Genomic DNA, 20,295 nt, shown 5'->3' with positions numbered 1-20,295 from the left:
TTCCAAACGACCAACCAGAAGAGACTTGTCCCGCCCTCGGAGAAAACTGAGCCAGGCCCTCCCTTAGTGCCTCCTCGGGGGGGTGTTCTTCTCTCGTGCAAGGGAATATGCCCCCGTAATAATAATTTTTCACAACTGAAAGGAAGGGGGAGCTGATGAGGAAACCCTGGCCAAGAAGGAAAAACAGGCTTTTCAAACCCCGGCCCCCTCCTCACAGAGGGGGTGTGCAAACAGTCACCTCCTGCCCGATTTGGCCAAGGTGTGATTGGTTTGGCTGGCACAGAATTTTTTAAAACGTTTGGCCATGAATGCCGCAGTCTCTGTCACCCCATCACTTACAGTCAATGCCACTCACTGGTGGGCTGAGGTCTGTTTCCTTCTCGTCTGTTCCACCCGGGCCCGGCAGCCCCCCGGGCTCTCAGGACATCGTCCTGCCCCCTGGGCCCAGGCTCTGACCTTTCCAGCCACTTTGGCCTAAGGGTGTACAAATCCCTTTTCCTCCTGCGGTCTAGCGAATGGGGTTGGAATGTTTTTAAAAGGAATTTTACCAGGAAGCTAAAAGAAAAGCAAAATCCTTAAAAGGAAAAGCAGTGCGAGAGGGAGGATGTGTACGGGCAGCACTGGTCACTGCCCCCATCCCCGGGCCACACCCCTGCAGCCCAGCCTGGCCAGACGGGGCTCCTCCTGGCGGCTCCGCCCCCCTCTCCACCTGGCCCCGCCTGGCCCAGCCTCCAAAACAGAGTGGCCCCCCATAGAGCTTCTGGGGCTTGGGGTGTCATCACCCCTTTCCAATGGACCCTCCTTGAAGGTGTCTTCCCGTGGCCCCGGCCATGTTCAGCACATGCCCCCAACTTGAGAATTCTCTCCTCGACCTTTCCTGCCGAGCGGGGAAGGTGTCACTCCCTGCCCTCAGTGACTTTCCGTGGCTTAGGCCCTGGAGTCCTGCTCCACCATTTCTCCGGTCCGCTGTTTTGGCGGAAGGGTGTTCCCTGGCCAACCGTGACAGTGGTCCCACCTTTTGTGGGATGAGCTCCTTTGCCTCTTTTAAGAAACCATCCAGGACAGGTCTTTGCGGAGGGGCTGGGGCTGCCGAAAGCCGGGGTGCCTTCTCAGGGGAAGTCACTCAGAGGGGCGGACCCTGACAATGCCCCAGCCCTCCCTTTTCTAGAATCTGCTTAAAATTTGATGGGTGACACAATTCTCCCCTTAGTCACACGACAGAGATGAATGACACTCCCAAGTGCCAACGAATGCTCGCTTCCTTTCTAGCACGGGTGGCTCTCCCCGGATCTCCAGGGGCCCTGCCCAGAACGATGCTTGGGGGAAAGAGCTCACAGAACCCAAGTCGTTGCTGTTTTGTAGCATCGATTCCTTAAGCTCACAGTGACAGCAGTGTGGGGAGGGTGTTTCTGTCCCACGTTCCGCGCCCCCCTCCCTTCAGCTCCCTCCCTGGGTCCATCTGGAACCTTGGCCTTGGTGCTGGGTTCCGCCTCGTGGCCTCAGGCGCCCTGCTCTGTATTTCCTCTGCACGGCACGGGGGGAGCAGGGGGCCTGCGTGGGGCAACGGTCCAGGGAGCCTGAGGGGAGGCTTGAGGGGCCCCTTCCTCCCCAAGCTGCCATTGTCCCCCAGAAAGACCCCAGTCCCCCACTTCTTGTGATCCTCGTGGGCGGGAGGTCAGGAGGTGGGCCGCTCCTGACGTCCAGCAGGCGGCTGTGCCATTGGACAGAGGAGAGAAAAGCAAGGGCAGCAGGTGGCGAGAAGTCTCTGCTGCCGCGGGTCCAGGTTGGCTGGGCTGTGATTTTGTGTCGTTTCATTGCATTTCACGATTAAGGAGGGAGAGCTCTCTTGCGGGCCCCTTGGACGGGCTGTGCCCACCTGCAGAGGTGCACAGACTGAGAGCCACAGTCCAGGGCCCAGCTGTCCCTCAGGGTCAGTGGCTGTCAGGAGAGGGAGTTCCGGCTCTCTTCTCGGGGGTCTCGGGGGTCTCGAGGACGTGCCTCAGGAGGAGTCTACAGGAAAATCGAAGGACAGTGGGGTTGTCCCCCTGCACCTGTCTCTCCTGCCACATCCCAGGCTCCCTCGTGGCTCCTCCCCAGAACCACACAAGCCAGGCCGACAGACACTCACTGCCAGCCTCGGGTGCAGGACAGCTGAGATGACTTCTCTGGGGAGACTTCTAAGAGTCAGGCGGCCAGGGAGGCAGCCCCCTCCCCAGTTGCTGGATGTGGTTACTCTCCAAGTCCTCCAGCCAGTCTGACCTCCACTCCCACAGGGGCAGGGAGAGGGTGGGCGTCAGGAAGAGGTCATCCCGGGGGGAGGGAGGTGGTGAGGCACCTGTGGGGGTGGGTAGAAATATTTGTGGAGGGTTGGCCCTCACCCCTGGGAACCAGTTTAGGGCAGAAAGCTTGAGGCCAACTTAAGGCATATACCCAACCCTAAACATAATCTAAACACAACTTGGCCCATCAGTCTCAGCGGCCCGAGCCCTGGGGAGAGCAGGACAGTCGGTTAGTTCGTTTAGAGAGAACATCTCCACCCGGCCCTTTGCCCGTGCTCTCCCTTCACTCCCCCACCCCCCGGCATCCTCTTCTCCCCCCAGATGGGAACTTCTGCCCTAGATACTCCTTGCTCTCTCATTCACCACGAGCCTGGCTGCTTTTCTTGGGGGCGGAGGGTAGAGTTAGGATTCATAGGATGGGTATGGGGTACTGATAGAGCAGGTGAGGACGGGAACACCAGGGGGTGCGGGAAGCCCTAGCTGCCTCTGTTGACATGGAGACGATAGTCCTGCTCTGCTAGACGTGTGAAGGGTCAGCCTGGTTGCCCCCCACCACAGTCACTCCGGGGAGAGTTCTAAGAGTCAAGAAGGTGAGAAGAAGTGCCTGGAAGCACAGCAGAGGTAAGAGAGAAGACAGGACTTCCCACAGCAAGGAGGACTCCGAAACTCTGGGCCAGAGTAGATGAGAGGCTGGGAGCCACATCCCCTGGAGACGCGTGTCTGGGGGAGGAGGAGGGGAATGGGTGATACAACTGGATGCCTCCAGCCTTCAGACTTCACAGCCTGTCTTTGTCCTCATGGGTGACCTTGGGCCTTGTGGGTGACCTCAGGCAAGTTAATGAACCTGTTCGACTTACAATGGCCTCATCTGGAAAAGCATAAAGACTATGCCTCATAAAGGTGTTGTTACTGGATGTATGTAAAGTGCTCATCATAGAGCCTGAGACGCAGTCATCGTTAGCAGAAACTAGCTGTGTCAGGGACCACGACGACAACAACAACGAAGACGGTGAGTAGGAAGCCTGGCCTCTCGGTGGGAAAGGAGGGGGTCTTACAGGAGCTGCGTCCGCTCCAAGGGGTGGGGGTGATCTCACGTACCTGTAAAGACGCAATCTGCTTCCCTGGGCTCTAGACCGAAGCCAAGGCTGTCCACAGCCACCGCCAGGGCCCGGGCGAAGTGGGCATCGGCGAGGAAGGAGCCGTCGGAGGAGCTGACCAGGCTGGCTCTGGCACTGGGGGCGTTGTCCTCGGAGGCCGAGCCCCAGCCATTGGCCAAGGAGCCCTCACTGGGGGTGGGGGTGAGGCAGGGCCGAGGCGGGCACAGCAAGCCCCTCACCTCGGACCCTACCCCTCCTCCATCCCTGCCCATGTCCGCGAGCTCTGATGCTGTGGGAACGCTGATGTACCCATAGGTGCTGGGGGGCGAGGGAGCCCTTGGCATAGGAGAGACAGCGTTCCTAGGAAGAGGCAAAATGGGAGACAGTGGGTAGGGTGGAAACATCCGTCTGAGGAAGGGTGGAACGAGGTGGGGACCATGAGCACCCTCGAATTCTTCTGTTTGTACTCAGGCCACTCACCTGGGCGTCTCCTCACCCTCACTGAGCTCCAGGCACAGGGCCACCTCCTCAGGAGTCAGCACACTGTCCTGATCCTCCCCCAGGGACGACAGTGAAGAGCTGGACAGGCGACTGGAGGTTGGGCTGGGGCCAGAGAGGGGAGAGGCCTGGTGGCCAGAGTGGCGGGCGATACTGGAGGGGACGGGGGCTGCTGGCGGTGGGAAGGAGGGGGGAGCTTGGGGCTCCACCGAGTGCCTGATTGGGGTAAGACAGAGATGGCAGGGCAGTTGGTGCCGTTCTGAGTTCCTGTTCACCCCTCCCCCAGCCCCATCCAAGCTCAGCTAATACTCCCCACCCCTCAACCCCCCTGACCCTGCTTTTTGACCCCATATCCTCTTACTGGGTCTGTTGACTCTGTGTGGGGGGTCCATGAGAAGAGAGGGGTGCTGGCGGGAGAGGGCGAGTCAGCTCGTTGGAGGAGCCGAGGATCTGTGGTCCCAGAGCCCGCCAGGCAACCAGAGCTCGGGGCGCAGCTTCTGGCCACAAGAATGGCAGAACCCCCATCAGCTCCAGACCCCAGCCAGCCCCTGCCTGCCCCTCCTCTCAGCTTCCTGTCCCTACACCCCACCCACCCAGCCTCCTCAAGGACAGGTGAAGCCAGCTGTAAGGGCTGGTGGGCCCTGGCACCCCACCTCACCGCCTCTCTTCCTCTCACCTGGGCTGTGGGACAGGTTCTTGGAGCCTTTGCACCCCACCTCCCAGGCGCAGAGCTCCGCAGGGCGGCCAGTCCGGAGCAGCGGGGAGCTGTTGGCCTGGTGCAGCTCTGCAGAGGGAGAGGCCGCCGTGAGGGTTGAGCCAGGGTGGGCCTCTCAGACCCCGACCACAGGCTCGGTCTTCAGCCCTGTCATTCAGTCAGACTGTAGGGCCCCTGAACTCGGGGAAAAGAGGGAAGAACCTCCTCTACCTTCTCCCCACCCCATGCCCCACTCCAGCCTGGCAGCTGTGACAGAGTGAAAGGAACACTGGGCTTAGAGTCAAAACATGGGCCCTCGTGGTCCCGCTGGGCCACGCACCAGCTGTGTGACCTTCGGTAACTCCATGAACCTTTCTGAGCCTCAGTGTCATTTGTAAACACCCACTTCAAATGATGGCTTTTACCATTAAATAAAAATAGATCGGAGCCCCAGGCAAGAATCAACGAATGAATGCATCAATAAGTGGAACAACAAAATCAGTATTTCTCTTTTTCTTTCTCCCTTCCTCCCTCTCTCTAAAACCAATAGCTACAAATTGAAAAAAAAAAACCAAACCCTATTCTTATCTTAAAAAAATGGATCCCTGACATTAGGTGCCAGGGAAGTGGCTTTGCCTTCACTGCGCACGTTCCAGCCTTCCTGGTCTCTGCCCTCACGTGGCCGCCCTTCTCAGCAGTTTTGGCCCCGTGAAGACACGCACTCCTTCTTTTCTTGGAGAGAGGCTGTTAATTTCTGTCTTTGACACTGTGACCACCTCACGGCGTTCTGGCCAGCCCTGCCCTGAGAAACCTGGGAGTCTCTCACCTGGGGAGGTGGTTGGACTGAAATCGTGCTGCATGCAGGTAAGACAAAGACGAGTCAGCCCAGGCCAGGCCAGGTGGGGCGGGCAGAGGGGCTTCAGAGGAGGAGGGTGTGTTGGTCTCACCCGGAGAGACAATGCCCCGCCCATAGATAGATAGTCAGTATTTGTTGAATAGATGAGTGGCTGATGGATGCGTTAGAGACTCAGGTGTAAGCACGGACGCACGTGACTCACACAGGTGAATCACGTAGGAGCTGGCAGCTTTCACCCTCAGAGACGAGGCTGAGTGAACTCTGACAGCAGAGAAGCTGAGGGAGCGGAAAGAGCGGGCCCGGTGTGTGCAATGCTTCCTGGTCAGGCCAACACCCAAGTGGATCTAAGTTTAAACCAGAGAGGAACTGGGTCACAGAAATAGAAAACAATAGATTTCCCCAAGACCAGGAACCAGGACACCAAGCAAAGGACGGCAAAGGAGGGCAAAGGAGGAAAGAAACAGCCTTCAGATTAGTCCTGTGATCAGAAGTCCAGATCAAAGACCAGGCAGGAGGTGTCTAGCCTGACCTCACAGAGCTGGGGGCCTCCGTGGGCAGTTTGGAGCGGGGCGAGACTGGAAGCCCACCTGGGCCCTGGGAACCCAGCTGCACAGAACCCAGCTGCTCCACCACTGGGGCCAAAAACCCGCACAATGACTGGACTTCCTCCGCCCAAGCTGGCTTTTGTTCTTTGGCTGGTTTGGTTTGCATATATTCCCTGGAGTAGTCCTGCGACCTGGGGAGGCCAACTTCAGGTGCACCAGCTCCACTATCATCAGCTTCCTCTTCTCTAGGGCCCGGCTTCTTAACGAAGCTCAGAAATGGGGACCCTTGTTGGGTAGGCGGTAGTACGGAAAGGGAAGGGGAGAGGCCAATCCGGCAAAAGGCCATGTTCGCTCTGGCCCCTCTCACCTCTGAAAGATCCCGGTAACAAAAAGCCTCCTCCCGCCTTGCTTGGAATCACTTGGATTTTAGTTTCAATGTTCTTTGAATAAACTACACAATAAAAGTATTCTCAAGGTTAGACCAAATCTCATTGGCTATATCTGAATTGCAATAAATGTTTGTTTGAGTTAACAAGCATTCATTCAAACAATGAGGATTAATGTTCTAAGAGGTGTTTACGCTACATTCAAGGCCATGCCGTTCTCCATCGGGGAGCTGGTTTCTAAATGAGGTTCAGGTAACCTCTTTTTGGTTGGTATTGTATTGCCACTGAGAGTTTCTAATGCAATGGCTTTGAGGCAAAGCTGGGAGAAAAAATGCCAGCTTCGCTAATATTTAGTGTCATAAAATTTTGGCTATGGGGTAAGCTCTTAATTACTCTGGATCCATAATTATCTTAATAAAAGTTTGATGATAAGCTTTAAGAAAACTGGCTGTTTTGTAGCCCTGGCTGGCGTAGCTCAGTGGATTGAACATGGGCTGCAAATGAAAGCATCGCAGGTTCGATTCCCAGTCAGGGTACATGCCTGGGTTGCAGGCCACAGCACCCAGCAACCGCACATTGATGTCTATCTCTCTCTCTCTTTCTCCCTCCCTTCCCTCTCTAAAAATAAATAAATAAAATCTTAAAAAAAGAAAACTGGCTGTTGAACATCTGTAAATCTCCCTAACTGGTACAGAGGGACCATGAAGAGAGTGGATTGGAAACGGGCGGAGGTTCAGAGGTGGGAGAAAGGGGTCAGGGAGAGGGCGGGGTCTCCTGAGGATGCTCCCAGGGAGGTCAGAGGGGCCTGGAGGGGCAGACATCTCTGAGTTCAGGGTCGAGTTCTGCAGCTTGTTGATGTGAAATTTTGAACTAGTTCCCACCTCTGCTCCTCTTTTCCTATCCGTAAAATCTGAGAAATCATACCGAGTCAACATGTTGTGAGGATTAAATGACATAAAGACAAGCAAAGCCCCTAACGTAGTGGTTGCTAAAGAAACAGAGCCTGGAATTATTTCCCTCCGGAAAGTCAGAGCAGGCCGCCGCCGGGAGCCGGAGGCGTTTGGCAGAAAGGGAGTGGCCCTTCGCGGGGAAGCCGGCGGGGAGTCGGGCGGGCGGCTCCTGCGTGAGCAGTTGTTCAGGGGAGCAGGGTCTTTGTGCCAGCACTGTTCACATTCCGCCAGGTTCTAGAAAGACTAGTGTGCTAGTCAGGCACTTTCCTTAGGCTTTGCGCCCTTAGAGGGCAAGGACTGTATCTGGGGTTGCTTGGGCCCCCGGGGCTGGCATACAGTGGCACTTATTAAACGTTTGTTGAGTTGCGTTGACAGCAGAAGCAGGGCCCCTTACTGGTGTGGCCAAAACGAAATGTGAGCACAGCGTAAGGAAAAGCTGAGGCCAGTGACTCCTGGCGGGGCGCTTTGGTGGTGGGCGCCCCCTAGGACGGGGGAATCCATGCTGAGGTTGGGGTGCTAACTATGCCTGTTTTCAAGGCCCCAGGCCACACTCCCACCCCACCCCCACTCCTGGCTCCTCCTCCCACCCGCGCCAGGCTGGGTCTGTCCTCCCCATCCTTACCCTGCTTCTTTTTGGCCTTCCATGCCTCTGCGGGGGCCCCAGAAAGGCGTGGGGAAGAGAGCCCCCTGCGGCCGCTGAGGCTGTCTGAACTGGCCCAGGGGCTGGAGAGCCGTGCCAGCTGGGCTGGGTGATGCCTGAGAGCTGAGGTCTGGGGGCTTGGTCTGGCTGGAGGGCTGGCGGGCACCTCGGCGATGAGTGAGCCGTAGAAAGTTCTGGTGTCGGGAAGCAGGGGCACACCAGGGCTGCGGGGATCCCAGGAGATCACTGCCATACGAAGGACAGGAGGCTAATATTACAGTGAACTCATCCTGCCCCTCCCCCGCCCCCCCAGCCGTGGGGTGCCTGCTCCACCGCCGGCCCCGCCCCCAATGGGCAGGCTCACGGGAGCGGCGACGGTCTAGCGGGTCCCGCGGGTCCACTCCCAGCCTGCTGCTAAGGCTGCTGCTGCTGCTCAGGTCCCGGGAGCCAGAGGTGGACCGCCAGGTGTCCGCCAGCCAGGGGGAGTCACTGTGGTCCATCCTGTGGTGGTGGGGTGGGTGGGGGGCATGAGAAATGGGGCGAAGTGAGAACCAGAGGGTAGTTGGAGGGGTGAGGGGATGGTGGTAGAGGCTTTATTCTGCCTACTTTTCCGCCCTCCCGACTCCTTAAAACCTCTGACCCAATGCCCCTAACTCAGTGTCCTTCGCTGTCCTGGAATCAGAGGACGTCCAGGCTGCCCAGAGCTAGGAGGTACTGAAGAGGAACAGCTGTGCGCCAGGATGAACAGAACATGTATCGGGAGCCAGACAAACCCAGTTTGAAAATGCCCAACCGCTGCCGCCCAGTTGCACAGCCCTGGGACTAAGCCTGTCGGCTCCTCTAAGCCCCAGTTTCTGCATCTGTAGAAGCAACAATAGGCCTTCCATATACGGTTAATGCTGCGAGCTGGAAGGAAATGTGAGATCTGTCGCTGGCCGAGCAGGAGCTCACTACGTGAAGGTTCGCCTCTACCTCTAGTGTCTTCCCTTTGGACGGGTGCGGGGCATGCTGGTTGCCTGAGTGGTCTTTCAACAACGGGGATCAGAGCAAAGCACTTCTCTGCCTGAAACCTTCAGTGGCTCCCATTTACCCAGAGAGAGCCCGGCTGCCTAGCGTGGCTCCAGCATCCTTGCTGGTCTGCCTTCCAGCTCCCCAGCCTTATCCTTTGCTCTGACCTGTCTCGCACACTACAGCCCAGCCAGACCAAACGGCTTTTCTTTCCTTGGGAACGCAGAGGCTGTTTCTGGCTGCCCTCTTTGGCCTTCTCCTTCTTACTGTCTGGGTACGTGTGACATCTTTCTCCCCTATTTCCCCACCCTCATCTCCTCCATGTGTCTTGTATATGCTATGCACTTCCAGCTGCGGCTGCATTTGTACGCCAGCATGGACATCTCTGTCTGGACTGAGTTCCTGGCGGATGGAGACTGTTCATAAGGAATGAATGACTCTCCCTCAAGGACAGGGATAAAGTCCCAGGGCGGAAGGGCAGAGAAAGTTCAGGGCAGAGCAGACAGAGTCCAGGGGTCACTAACGAGAAAGGCCAGTGAGCACAGAACAATGCAGGAACACGGTGCTAGCTTGGGATCTTGCTCTGAGCTGAGAAACTGACAGCAAAATGCCCTGGCACATAGTAGGTGCTCAAGGAACATCTGTTGAAAGGTGCAGACCTGGGACGTGAAACATCCCAGAGGAAATCTAATGAGAACAAGAGCAGGAGGATGTGGGCAGATGAAATGGTTATTTAGTGCAAAGCTCAACCAGCAGGATTAGAAAGGATGCTTTCTTCCTCAGCATTTTGTCTCATGCCCTCAGGCTCTCTCTGGCAGCCAGTCACACTTGGGGCAGAAGCACCTGCAACTCCCAGTTACTGAGAACAAGGATCAGGAATCTATGCTGTAGGGGCAGAGTTCCCTCTCCCAGAACGGGCAGGTGGGTGGGCTATCATGAAGGAAAGACGGCTCTCTGGGTTGAGTGGTTTACTGAGAGCAAAGGCACTGCTCGTGAACACCGAGTGGACACAGAAAGTCAGAAATTAGGCTGGTTCTCCCATGCTGGGGACTCTCCACCCAGGAGACGAGCCAGCAGGGAAAGTAGTCAGTGCGTTAGTGAGACAGAGGCTGGCGACACGAGCACTGGATTAGAGTTCAGAAGGCCAGGTGCATGGCCTTGGGCAAAGTCACTGAAGTCCATGACTCTCAGTTTACTCTCCTGTGCAGTGGGGTGACACCAACATTGTTGAAAGAGGAAACAAGCCTCACTCGGAGTTGAGGAGAGATCCAGGGGCGAGGACCCCACACTGCTTGGATTCCGTCCACTTCTCTGTCTTAGCTCCACTACCCCTTGTCCCCCGCCCTCCCTCACCTTGGCCACACCCCTGTCACCTCTCACCTGTGTTTTAGGATGGCGTCCTCACTGGTGTATCTGTACAGACCTGAGAGAGGGCAGGAAGAAGGCTAAGTCCAGAGTCCCCAGCATCAGGCTGGAGAACTTACCCCCCACAGTGCTCTGACGGGACAACAGGGAGTCCACTTCACGGTCTCACCTGGGCCCAGGTGCACCCCAGCTCGGCGCCGGCGGTGCACACACACAGTGATGCCCAGCAGCAGCAGCCAGAGCATGACACCCCCGGTGGCAATGACCTCTGGACGCCTCAAGGTGGCTCTTAGGTGCTCGAAGCTCCACGGATTCCAGGCGTCACTGGGTTCTTGGGCAGCTTGCTCCATGGCCTGCTCTGTATGGGATGGGAGCTCAGGGGTAGGGGCAGGGGAGGCGCTGGGGGTCGGGCAGAGAAGGGAGAGGGGCTGGAAGTGGGAGGTGGGAGCAGGAAGAAAGGAAGGTGGGGATTGAGGCCGAGGGATGCAGGGGGGACCTGTGGATGCTGCCCTCACCTAAAATGAGGCAGACAGGGCTGCTGGGCTCCCCAGCCCCAGCCCCAGTGACTGCGGCCACCTGCACACAGTAGGAGCCTGGCGACTGGGTGGCAATCTCCAGCTGGGTCTGCTCGCCTGCCAGTGTCCAGTTGGTTGGGGGCAATGAGGTGTTGCCCAGGCTCCATACCTGAGGACAAGAAGGGGGAGTGAGCAGCGCCCCCAGGTCACCATCCCAGCTGCTGACCCCGGCCTCTGTGGATCGGACTCTGGGCTGGTGGCCACCTGCTTGCTGTTTACCAGGGGATGCTCCCCTATCCACCACACCCACACTTTTATTCCTGTCCTGTGCCCTACATTTCTGACTTTACCCTCACTGTCCACATCTGTAAGTTGGGGATACGAGCCCAGGCAGACTGAGATGCAATGTAATCAGGTTGGTAACCGATTGGCAGCGTCTGGCAGACACATTTAGCAGCAGGAAGTGTCCCTTGCTTCTCGGCACAAGTGCCTTTCTCAGTGCCCAGTGCAAGGGCATGCAGGATGCCAGGGGAGAGGGAGGTGCCACCACCGCTAGGAAGGAGTGTGTCAGCCTGTGGTCGTACCTGGTAGCCACGGATGAGGCCATTGTGGCTTTCAGCTGGTGGTGGCACCCAGTTCACAAGGATGCTGCCATTTCCAGGTTTGAGGGTCACCTCCTGAGGAGGGGCACTGGGCACTGGGGAGAGGGAGAGAGGCCTTTAGGAATGCTGAGGGAGAGGACTCGGGGAAAGAGCTGGGATGGGGACACAGGGCCAGAGGTCACACTGATGACAATGAGACCTCTGCTCGCCTGACCAGAGCAGAAGGGAGTCCTGGAGCAGGACCCACCATCCCCCCCGCCTGGAGAGGGACAGTCTTCCAGGGGCCCCAGACAAGAAGGGGCCAGAGGGTCTATTACAGGGTCCCGGGGCAGCTGTCCCTGACCTTGTTCGGGCAGCCTCAGGAGCAGCACGTTGCTGTCGGGGCCTTGAGCCCGGCCAGAGGATGGCCTCACCTTGAACTCGTAGTCTTGGCCCCAGTGGAGGCCCCTCAGCTCCGCGCTCTGCCAGCCCGCCAGCAGGGCCTCTGCCCACGGGGCCGCCTGGCCTCCGGGCACGGTCTGGGCCCTGAACAGTGCTGTGTAGGACTGAGCAGGTGCAGCGGGGCCACTCACCTGGGAAAGTGTCCGGAGAAAGGGGAGGGGCTCAGGGACTCGTGGCCAGTCCTTTCTTGAGCCCCGGCCTGGCTCCCACCTCTAGGTCCTGGGCCTCACCTTCCAGCTGAGCCACACAGCAGGCCCAGCCTTGGTGCCCTTTGAGGGGTCCCGGTTCAGCAGGGTCACGTTTTCTAGGTGAATGCGCACAGCCAGAAGCTCCACGGGCTCCCGGTAGCCCTGAGGCTCTGTGGGAGAACGAGGCTGGGGTGGGTCTACAGGCCCAAGTGAAGGCGTGAGGAGCAGAGCACCCCTTGGCCACTGAGGAACCCAAACCCCTGTCTCCCGGGACGAGAGCACGGCTATGTCTACTTTAGGCTGGGGAAGCCTCCTCTGCAGTGGGGTCTGCACCGCTCGGATGCTGACCCCAGCGTGAGTCCCACATACCCCGGCCTCAGCCCCAACCAGACCACACCGAACTAACTGAACTGCCCCTCCCACCCTCGCCACACCAGCCCTGATGTTAGCTACCCTCCCTTACCCCGAACCGTCACCCTGGCTGCCCGGCTCTCCCGCCGTCCTGCGTCGTTGGTGGCCATGCACATATAGGTCCCTTCATCACTCTTCTCTGCTCTAAGCATCATCAGGGAACCCCTGGACACCTGTCAGGGCCAGGTGCGTTGTGAGTCCCCCACGTGGGGAGGGGCTCTGTCTGGGGAGGGAAGCTTAAGGTCTCACTGCCTTCCTTTCCCAAATGCTGCAGGGGCCTCGAGGCCGGAAGGGGGGTCGGTCCCTGGGATTGTGCCCGGGAGTGCCCAGGACAGGAGGAGGTGTGGGGAAGGGAGCCACACTGACCGAGTGCCGCCCCGACTGGAGGGCCAGTGGTTTTCCATCCTTCCACCATGAGACTGTGGGCTCAGGGTGGCCCCAGGGTGGCCCGCACTTCAGGATCACCTGCTCACCCACCGTGGCCACCGTGTCCTGAGGCTGGGTCTGGAAATCCTCCTGAAGGACTGTGGGGAGGACAGAGGCTCTGCAGGGACTGTGTCCAGTCCTCCCTTCCCCAGAGGTCCCCCCTCGGTGTCTCCTGCCACACCTGCCCCGATCAGACTTGTGTGCATTCTCAGAGCCCCGCCTCCCAGGGGTTCCACCAGGGTTTGTCCCATCCCAGCTCTCCCAGCTGTGCCCCACACTGGCCTCCCCTCCCAGGCCTTACCAGGCACAGACAGCCGGGCACCGCGGCTCACAGCTGTGCCCAGCCGGTTGCTGGCCTCGCATGTGTAGATGCCCAGGACTGTGGAGAGGGCCTGGCTGTCGTGGGCACGTTTCCGGGCTGGGGGCTGCCACAGCAACAGAGTTCCATCGGAGAGGAGGTTGTGTACTTCTGGGGGCTCCACACTCAGGGGCTGCCCGTTCAGCAGCCAGCGGATGGTGGGAGGCGGCTGGCCTGAGGCTCGGCAGGTCATCTTAGTGGGGCCGGGGTCCTGGAGCAGCTGGTCCTGCGGGTGGACTAGGATCTGGGGTGGGGAGTCCTGGGCCATGCCTCCTGGAAGGGAAAGGGAGGAGGGGCCTGGTCTGACTGCCAACGCCAGCCCCACCCGCCCCCAAATACCTCATCTGCCCTCTCTCATCTGAGGGTCAATTCCCAAATAACAGTCTAGCTGAAAGAGGAGTGGGAGTTTTGAACTCTCAATCTGTCTGTCTCTCTGTCTTGCACACACACACACACACACCCTCCTCCTCCTCCTCCTCCTCCTCTCTGGTGCCCCTACAGCAAAGGGAAGGCAAAGGGGCAAGGGGGCCGCTTCTTCCCTGGCCAGGCCGTGGATCAAGGGACCGGGGCTAGGAGAGGGGACGGCCACACTCACCCGTGCCGAGCAGAAGCAGGAGAGACAGCGGCCACTGGGCCCCGAGGAGGCCCGCCCCTCCAGAGCCCATGGCGGCTCTCAGGTCTCTGTCCTGGTCACCAGCACTTTGTCCTGCTGCTCTGAGCTCACAGCCAGGGAAGGAGGGGCAGGCCGGCCAGTGGTGGGTGTTTGCGGCTGAGACTGCCCAGGAGGGAAGCAGCTTTGAGGAAACCGATGCTTCCTGCCTGGCCCTCGGTGCCTTGAAGAACTGGGAGGAGCCCAGAGGAGAGAGACTCTCTGACCTTGACCCTCTAGCCATAACCCCTGACTCCAACCCCAGCTCTACGGGTTACCTGGTGACCTAGTCTGGGATTTCTTCTCTTTCTCTTTCTTTTTTCTTGTTTGATTTTATTTACTTATTTTTAAAGAGCAGGGAAAGGAGAGATAAAAATATCAATCGGCTGCTTCTTATATGTGCCCCCACTGGGGACTGAACCCACAACACAGGGACGTGCCCTGACCAGGAATTGATCCGATGCCCTTTCGCTTTGTGGGACAATGCCCAAACCACTGAGTCACACCGGTGAGGGCTAGTCTGGGATTTCTTAAAGGTAATCCTCACACTGACCAAAACTCTAACCACAGCCGTGATCCTTAAACCCTAAGCTTCTATTTAAACCTTGAATCCCCACCCTTATCCCTTTGCTTCCGAGTGACCCTTGCTAGAGTGGAACAGAAACCCAGAGGTGGGCTCTGGGCGCAGCGCAAAGGAGTAAGGGCAGAGGAAAGTGGGCTGTGAGCTGAGGAAACGAGTCGGGTGGAGCAGTCGTTGCTCGGTCCACTCCCCAGGGATAGATGGGGCTGGGGTGGGCGTGGGACAGGAGGCAGGGCGGATTCAGAGGCTCTGGACAAGCTGGAGAGGGCCACTGTGTGCTCCTCTTCAGTGTGGAGACAGGTGAAATAAGCTTCTGGGAGACCTTGGGCACCTTCCTTAACCCCCACAAGTCACTTTCCTTACCTGCAAGTGGGAATAATACCTGTAGTGTGTTTCTTGATGGCCAGAATAAGAATGAAGTGAGATAAAACATAACTCACTTAGTGCACTCACCTAATGCATTGTAAGTGATCAGTGAGTTTAACTGGTATTGTTATTTTCATGCACGCTCCATCACTGAAGCTATTCAAGCATCCTCGGCAGGGACACTTTTCAGGACCTGGGGTGGTGGTTGGAGTCAACGATCTCGAAGAGTCTTTCCAGCCCTGAAACCTCGTGTCTGCTGCAGACGGGCCTGCAGCCTCTGAGCTCGTGCGATGTCGGTGCTCGCGCCAGCCCCCTCCATAGAGAGAGGCTGCATTCTCTTCTCGGAGCCCACCTCCTGTTTACAGGTCTCTTCCTCCCGAATCTGGAATCTCAGCCATTTCCTGGAGCTGTTCCCGGAAAGCCAAGGCTGGGCTCTGGGGGCTCAAAGGAAGGCTGTCCAGCCTTTGTTTCCAATTGTTCCTGGCCGGCTCCTCTGAGGGGCCCCTAACCCAGCTGACTCCCTCCCTTCCTCCCCCTTCCCAGCCTGGCCTCACTACCAGCCACAGCCACAGCCCTAACAGCCTATCAGAGGGTTGCGAAAGCCCCCTTTACAACTCCTCTTTCCCCCTCAAATGCAGACCAAGACTGATTAAGACAATTCAAGCAAGAGAACAACCTGGTTTCAACAACCTGTGCACTTCCGAGGGGTGGAGAATAGAATGAAAGTAACAGAGCGACAGAGCTGGAAGGATAGGAATCGGGGTCAGGGAATAAGCCTGGTATTTCAGAGGTGGAGGAGCTAAGGGCAGTGACACAGTCCACGGCATGAGTGCCAGGCAGAGTGGAGTAGGCGTACAGGGCCGCAGATCTGCGGAGCCAGGGCAACGAAATGGGGTGTTCGTGTGGACACTGAAGTCGGCCAAGGACGTGGTGAGACAGATGGATTTACTGCACACACTGCCAGCTGCCATGTCCCGGATGCAGAGCCCCGAAGGCTGCCTGGCCCCAACTGCTTGCTCCCCAGGAATGTTGCAGTCCGAGGTCCCTCATTAGTCTCTTCTGCTTCTGTGCTGGACTTGCAGAGATGAACCAAGTCTCTGCTAACGATCTGATGCCAACTTGATTTTACTCAAATGTGTATACTCCAGAAAGATGGTGTAAACTTCCCTCAGGGGAAAAGATGGCAAGTGCCAAAGGAATTCAGATTCATGGCCGTCCCTGTCCTCAGCTGAGTGAGAATGGACAGGTGATGCAGCACGGAGAGGTGCCAGGGCGGTAGTGCAGGAACAGAGCCCCAGAGGCTACAGCAGCCTGAGCGACAGCCCCACAGTCCCGGCCTCATCCCTGGAGATCGCCTGCTTTGCACTGCATTGCTTTTCACACCACTGCATTCCGCTGCGTTGTATTGCATCGCATTGCATTCCATGACTTTGCATTCCCCTGCATTCCACTCCACTGCAGTCCATGCCAGCCTCTCCATCCCCAGGCTCTGGGGTGCTAAGAACCACTGGGGATGGAAGGGGCCAATTACTCTGAGCTATTTCTGTAGCACATTAGGGCTCCTTCCCCTTGCTTGGTTCAAGCATCGAAGGCACTCAGGGATCCAGGGAGTGATGGCCAAGGGGACTCCCCAACAGTAAGGTGAGTCTGGATAGATCCCAGAGACCACAGCGCTCATTTCCAACATCCTGCCTGTTTCATTTCCACGCAGTGAGGAACAGCTGACTGCATGAGTCAAACGGAAACTTCGTCAATGGGAGTTGCCTTCAGTCTCAAGGAAGCTCTGCCCTTGCCCAGGTGACGTGCTGACCCAGTGACCAGCCGAGAGAGTGCCTTGTGTTGCCCTCTGGTCTTAAAGTTTATGTTTTGTGAGTAACTCACAGTTGCTTGTAAGAGGGGAGGGCGAGGACAGGGATGGAGTGCCCTTCCAAAGGACCTTCCAGAGGAAATTTTTCCACCCCTGGCTCCTGCCTTCTTGTTTCGTGTTCTCTGAAGAGACAGCCAGGGATGTCTGCTGGCTGAGCTGATGGGGTAAAAGGCGAGAATTCAGGGGGGACTGAAGCCAGTTCTACTGGGTTAGGATCCTGCAACTACAGGCAGAGACCTTGAATAAGTCACCTAACCTCTCTGAGCCCCACTTTCCTTGCCTGGGAATGTCTGTACGAACCCGTAACCTTTTGGTGGACAGGACGACGCTCCGACCACCTGAGCCGCCCAGCTGGGGCTCTCCGTTCTGATTTTAAAGAAAATCTCTACACCAGAGTCAAAACTATTCTGACATATTGTCTTCCTAAAGTTTAAATTTTCACATGAAGCCTTTGATCTATCACTAACTGATTATTTTATATGGCTTGAAGTAGGGATACATTTTTTTCCAGGTAGAAACCAAGGATTCCAGAACTACTTATTGCTTAGCACCAGTGCCTGGTAATGACTTCTTGGTCACACATCAAATATTCATATAAGTCTAGCTTGTTTCCCTGGCCTATTTGTTCCTGCACGAACACTACAGGATCTCAGTTACTAGAGCTGTATAATAAGTTTTGATGTTGTGGTATAAGCTGTTGGGAACCGCCCTGCCTGGTGTCAGGAGCTGTAACCCCCCATGGCTAAGGCTGAGTGGGAGACCTCTGGGCCAGGAGACACTAAGGAGACAAGTTTATCTCCCTGGCAGGAGTGTTGTCTGCTCCTTGCCTGGGCCCCATTGCTTGGTCAGTTAGCCAACGATGGGTAACATTCCTCAGAGGAGGATGGACCTAAGCCAGGCACGATCACGTGGAAAGGCCCTCAGGGAAAGACTCAGGGGGATGTGGAAAAGAGGGGGTGCTCCACCCCCAGCCCCCAGCTTTGAAAAAGCCTGAGTCCTCATTCTGCCTTCGAGACATCCAAATCTCCCGGCTGCCTTTGTCTCCTCTGCCCGACTCAAGCCTGTGACAAGGGGTGGTGCAATCCACACTGGGGATTGTGAACTTCCTGGGATGATCAGACTTGAAAAAGGAATATGTAAAATCCTGTGAAACCTGCTTACTGAGGATGCTCTTAATTAGATTATGACTGCCCGGGCAGGAAATGAATTTAGCCTCTTAAGTTCTGTAGTTTTTTAGGTGATAAGACCCAAACTCAGTGTGAGCCCTTTGAACATTATCTATCTGTTTGATCCTCATTGCTAGACAATGGTTAATAAGCTGTATCCGTGTTCCTACCCAAAACTACCTAATAAAAAGCCTGTTCAGGCAGCAGCTCGGGGTGCTCTCCCTCCGTTAGAGAGAGAGGCTGTTCCATCCCTATTCCCCCACAGGACTCGGTAGTCTGTGTGTATTTCTCTCATATTTTGAGCATTCGTAGTGGCAGGGGATACTGCTGGTCAGTATTTGCCATAACAAGCCACAACAGTGTTTTTTCTTTTTCTTTTTCTTTCTTTTTTTTTTTTTGTAAAGCAAGTGCCTTCCTGAAGCTTTGATTTCCAAGGCATCTGTTTCAGAGTGGCATCCACTTCAGTGGAGGCTTTCTTAAATAAACACATTGCCGGCCACAGCTTAGACAAAGGGCCAGGCTGCCTCCCCAAGCTGAGTTTTTTTTTGTTTCAGAGATCTTGACTGATTTCAATAACTGACCATTTTGGGACGCTTGTTGATTTTTTTTCTTCCCTGCTTTAAATTCCCTCTCTCATGTTTTAAACTCACCAGTCAAGAGTGAGCCCTGGTAGCCCTGGACCCACAACCTGGCTGTGTGGTCCTGGGTGGGCTGTGTGATTCCCAGGCCCTGGTCATAATGACCTTTATTTTTTCAAAGTTTCCTGGTGGCTTTTGCCGGAGGTCATCTTGCAATCGTAATAAGAACCGCAAAGCTGGGTCCAGCCACCACATCGGTTCCTGATACTCTGAGGGCAACACAAAACAGGTGTCCGGTGGCTGATCCCTGCCCCCTTCTTTTCCAGCAGGGTCTTGGCTATATTTGTGCCTTTCAGCCTGTCAAGTTTCTTGAAAAGCTTGTAGAATTGACTGAACACATAGAAATAACCGACACTGTGTAACATGAACTCTTCCTACTCACGGACCTGCATACCTCCTTCTTTATTCAGGCATCTTTGATGCCTTTTGATAAAGTTTTTTTTTTAAGTTAATTTTTAAAAACTGAATTACATTTCTTTTTTTTAAGATTTTATTTTAATTTATTTTTAGAGATGGAAGGGAGGGAGAAAGAGAGAGAGAGAAACATCAATGTGCCGTTGCTGGGGTCTGTGGCCTGTAACCCAGGCATGTGCCCTGACTGGGAATTGAACCTGCAACACTTTGGTTCACAGCCTGCGCTCAATCCACTGAGCTACGCCAGCCAAGTTGATAAAATTTTATAATTTGCTTTATATATAGATCTTCTACACATTTTGTGAAATGTATTCTTAGCTAACTTGTTAAATCTCCTGTTGAGGTTATTTGCAAAGATTGTTGCAATAATCCCTACCGCCCTGTGTTCTTGTCCCTTTGCAATGCTTCTTACCCCTCCAGTAAAGAAGTGGAGTATTTTTCTGAATTCCTGGAAGCTAGGCTGCTACAAAAATTGCTCTGACCCAGAGAATTTGAGGTGAGTGACACTGTGGAGCTTTGAAGTCTAAGCCTCAAGAGGTTGTACAGCTTCTGCTCTTGACCTTGTAAAACACAGCTCTGCGACTTCCATGTGAAGAAGCTATGTCTAGCTACGGAGAGCAGTTAGAGAGCGGTTCTAACAGAATTCGAAAACCTACTGGCCAACAGCCAGTGTCCATCGGCATGCCTGTGAGTGAGGACATGGTCAGCATCCAACTCCAGCTCGAGTTGCTAAGTGATACTGTCATGTAAGTGACTTCACACAACACCAGCAAATGAGTGGCCAGGCAGACTCCAGCCCCAGTGACTGATACAAAGAATGTGTTGAAATAAAATGATTACTCTTTTTTAAGTCACTCAATTTTGGAGTGGTTTGTTACAGAGCCATGAGGAACTGAAGTATGCTGGTATTATGTCTAATAGTTCGCAGATTCTTCTGTGTTTTCTACATAGAAAAATCATATACTCTAAATATAATGACATTTTGGGTTTTTATTTCCCATATTTATACATTTTGTTTCTTTCCTTGCTTTACCAGTATAATGTTGAGTATAAGAGGTGACTGTGATTTCCTGTTTTTCATCTCCTTGTTTGTGTGCCTTATTCTGAATAATTTCTTCACATACATCTTCCGATGAACAAACTCTCTTTGTCCATACTTAATGTGTTAACTCTTTCATTTACACTTTATTTCAATACATTATATTTTTACTTATAAAAATTCTATTTTGTTTATTTTCAAACCTGGTCACTTTTGCTAGTCTCTGCCTGCTTGTTAATTTTTGCAATTCTGTCTTTTATTTAGCTAATATAATTGCTTTCTATTTTATATCTGATAAGTCTCAGCATCTGAAGGCC

The 20,295-nt window shown here is 55.3% G+C and overlaps 1 protein-coding gene across 4 annotated transcripts; it reads right to left on the bottom strand.

The window, feature by feature from the left end:
* Positions 1–1,367: 1,367 nt before the first annotated feature.
* Positions 1,368–13,977, bottom strand: ROBO4 (roundabout guidance receptor 4). Of its 4 annotated transcripts, none has more exons than XM_045860374.1 (18): positions 13,855–13,977; positions 13,203–13,532; positions 12,842–12,999; positions 12,528–12,648; positions 12,107–12,234; positions 11,779–12,007; positions 11,418–11,530; positions 10,834–11,002; positions 10,488–10,676; positions 10,334–10,376; positions 8,310–8,446; positions 7,928–8,191; positions 4,551–4,658; positions 4,236–4,371; positions 3,857–4,090; positions 3,378–3,736; positions 2,129–2,335; positions 1,368–2,010 (listed from the first exon to the last, which is right to left on the bottom strand). In XM_045860374.1, exons 1-17 carry the CDS (start codon positions 13,922–13,924, stop codon positions 2,178–2,180), a joined length of 2,946 nt encoding a protein of 981 aa, XP_045716330.1. In that variant the 5' UTR covers positions 13,925–13,977; the 3' UTR covers positions 1,368–2,010; positions 2,129–2,177. The 4 variants fall into 4 exon arrangements, with proteins under 4 accessions (XP_045716330.1, XP_045716331.1, XP_045716332.1 ...); XM_045860375.1 differs by having other exon boundaries at positions 4,236–4,368; XM_045860376.1 differs by having other exon boundaries at positions 12,941–12,999.
* Between the last annotated feature and the right edge of the window lie 6,318 nt (positions 13,978–20,295).

Source organism: Phyllostomus hastatus, unplaced genomic scaffold (genome assembly GCF_019186645.2).
Source record: "Phyllostomus hastatus isolate PE091 unplaced genomic scaffold, TTU_PhHast_1.1 phas_scaffold_193, whole genome shotgun sequence".
NCBI lineage: Eukaryota > Metazoa > Chordata > Mammalia > Chiroptera > Phyllostomidae > Phyllostomus > Phyllostomus hastatus.
The sequence above is the reverse complement of the archived record's forward strand: the minus strand, read 5'-3'. Positions and strand labels throughout refer to the sequence as shown.